Below are 2,694 nucleotides of genomic sequence, written 5' to 3'. Positions count from 1 at the left end.
TTTTTTGACCGGGGAAAAAGATAGTATCCGAGTTAATGGAAAGGGAATTGATTCAATGGTTCATCTCCTCTTGTATAAAGTTATATTCTGTATATAAACTTGCTTATTGTGAGTCTCATATCTCGTTGTTATTCGTGCGTCAAAGTTTCCTTCATTGCAAAGCTATTTGCCTTCTGAGTTAGGATACTATGACTCTGGCTAATGATTTCGGATATTCAACCACTATGTCTTCATCTTTTTCAGCTCTTCATCTTACTGTAGAAGACAGATACCGCAAGTTTCCTAACTCTTTCTGGGTATCAGGGCAGGAACTGATGAATAACCCTGTACCCTGTCAGTCAGTGTCTGGCGGCAATTCTGGAGGGTATTTATTTTCTTCTTCCTCCGGATTCTGCAATGTTTCAGCAGTGTCACCTCTTGGAAGGAATTCGCAAACCCAGCCACCTGTTTCCACCGTGCCAAGAGACAGATTAGCTATGCAGGATTGCACTTTGGAAGCACAATCCTCCTCACTGATCAATCATCATCAGCCTCAAGAGTTCACAGATCCACTTCAGGAGTTCTTTGATTTCTCTGATCATGTTCCTGTTCAACATCTACAAGCAGAGGAAAGTAGCGGTGTAAGGATGGACTCATCCGTGGAACTCCACAAGAAAAGCGAATGGCAAGATTGGGCAGATCAGCTGATTTCTGTTGATGATGGTTCAGAGCCAAATTGGTCTGATTTTCTTGGAGATCCACGTTCCCACAATCAAAATTCAGAGGTTCACATTCTGTAGCCAGATATGATCTCTATGTTTGTCCATATGTCATTTAATCACTGTTTTGCATAATTTGTAACAGATACCGATACCATTTTCTGATGTACCAAGGCAAGAGATAAAAGCTAACCAGCAGCATCAGATGGTTTTGTCTGAGGAGCAGCTTATTGGGAGAAACGCATCATCTAGTGTAGCAACATCTAAACAACGCATGCGTTGGACACCAGAACTTCACGAGGCATTCGTTGAAGCTGTTAATCAGCTCGGTGGTAGTGACCGTGCGTATGCTTTCTTCTTCTCTCGTTCCTGAAAATAATTAGCTCAAGGCCGTTCAACTGGAAACAGTGGAACTTACTCTTCTCCTGACTTTTATAATTTTCACCGTAGGAGCCACCCCTAAGGCTGTTTTGAAGCTCTTGAATAACCCTGGCTTGACCATTTATCATGTAAAAAGCCATTTGCAGGTTTGTTCTTACCCATATGTTTTTTAGTTTATGCATCTCATGGTTTTCTCTTCTAACCTTAGCCCATTCTGATTTTTTGTATCATCTCTATGTTCTACAGAAATACAGAACGGCAAGGTATAAACCAGAGACTTCAGAAGTTACAGGTAAGGACTTCATATACTTTAACATAGTATTTCTGAACTTTTGCTGAGCTATAAACCACATAGGCCTCTAAAAAGTTGGTCACTCTCTAGAAAATGCTAAAAGTCTCGATGGCAAACAAACACCTTACAAAGAGGGGCACATATCTTTGTATAAATTTTTTTTCTTTTTCTTCCACAGGAGAACCTCAAGAGAAGAAGTTGACATCTATCGAAGATATCAAATCTCTTGACATGAAAACGTAAGAAATTTCAGTTTCCTGACTGCAGAACAAACCAGGAATTTTTCTTCATACTGTTTAGAATTTTAATCCTAATACGGTTAAATAGTTATTACGTGTTAGTTTACTTTGTTACTATTTCTTTTTCAGGAGCGTTGAGATTACACAAGCTCTAAGGTTACAAATGGAAGTTCAGAAACGTCTTCATGAGCAGCTTGAGGTAACTGCTAAAAAGAACTCTTCTGTGCCTTATTTCTAGCGTTGAAAGAGAAGTCGTCGTAGAGATTATGAATATTGTCTGATGCTGTGTACTTTATATGCCAGATCCAACGGACGCTGCAGTTACAGATTGAAAAACAGGGCCGATACCTACAGATGATGTTTGAGAAACAACAAAAGATACAAGAGAACAAGAGCTCTTGCTCAGAAGCATCACCTAAGCAATGCAACGACACATCTGCAGAAGTCGAATTCGGTCTTGACACACGAACAGTGGAACAAGCTGAATCTCCTTCAGCATCAAGGAAACGGGTCAGAGAAGATTAAAACACTTTTAAGGTTGGCTGAAAGATGTTTATTGGAAATTAATTGTGGAAACCCAAAGATGCAACAACTCCAGTTTTGTTAAAGGAATGTCTTTTCCTAGCTCATTGTTGGTCAGTTTAGAAACAGTTGCTTTGGCCCTGCAACACTAACTGAGACCACTGTATATATAATATGATTTTGACAAGTCTAATGGTTTTGACAGCTCCGTATTTTTAGAATATAGTTTCATGAATTGGTTGTATTCAGATTTAAAGGTGGAGGTTCGGTTTCAATGGTTTTTTTGTAAGAAATATGAGTTTTAACATGGCTGATCATGTCTAGAATGTCCAGATGTTTCTACAGTATTTACCGTGGGTGTTTGGAAGATCAAACGTTGACTTCTTCTCTATTTGAGCTAAATTTTTGTAATATTGTTCCTCACTTGTTTATTTAAGATTTGAATGGTGGAGATTTGATTTGGTGGCCTAAATCTTTGTTAATCAAGGATCGTTTGGGACTGTAATTTTTAGGGTTATGTGTTCTCTCTTGTTGTATTCTTGCAAAGAGCAAAAAAGGACCA

General features: G+C 38.8%; 1 protein-coding gene across 1 annotated transcript; it reads left to right on the top strand.

Annotated features, from left to right (window-relative positions):
* Positions 19-2,458, top strand: LOC104771316 (protein PHR1-LIKE 1-like). Its single transcript, XM_010495823.2, has 7 exons — positions 19-764; positions 844-1,039; positions 1,149-1,225; positions 1,326-1,371; positions 1,550-1,610; positions 1,740-1,809; positions 1,914-2,458. Exons 1-7 carry the CDS (start codon positions 189-191, stop codon positions 2,133-2,135), a joined length of 1,248 nt encoding a protein of 415 aa, XP_010494125.1. The 5' UTR covers positions 19-188; the 3' UTR covers positions 2,136-2,458.

The sequence above is a fragment of the Camelina sativa genome, chromosome 20 (genome assembly GCF_000633955.1).
Source record: "Camelina sativa cultivar DH55 chromosome 20, Cs, whole genome shotgun sequence".
Taxonomy (NCBI): domain Eukaryota; kingdom Viridiplantae; phylum Streptophyta; class Magnoliopsida; order Brassicales; family Brassicaceae; genus Camelina; species Camelina sativa.
Note: the sequence above shows the minus strand (reverse complement) of the source record. Positions and strands in the feature narration are given on the sequence as shown.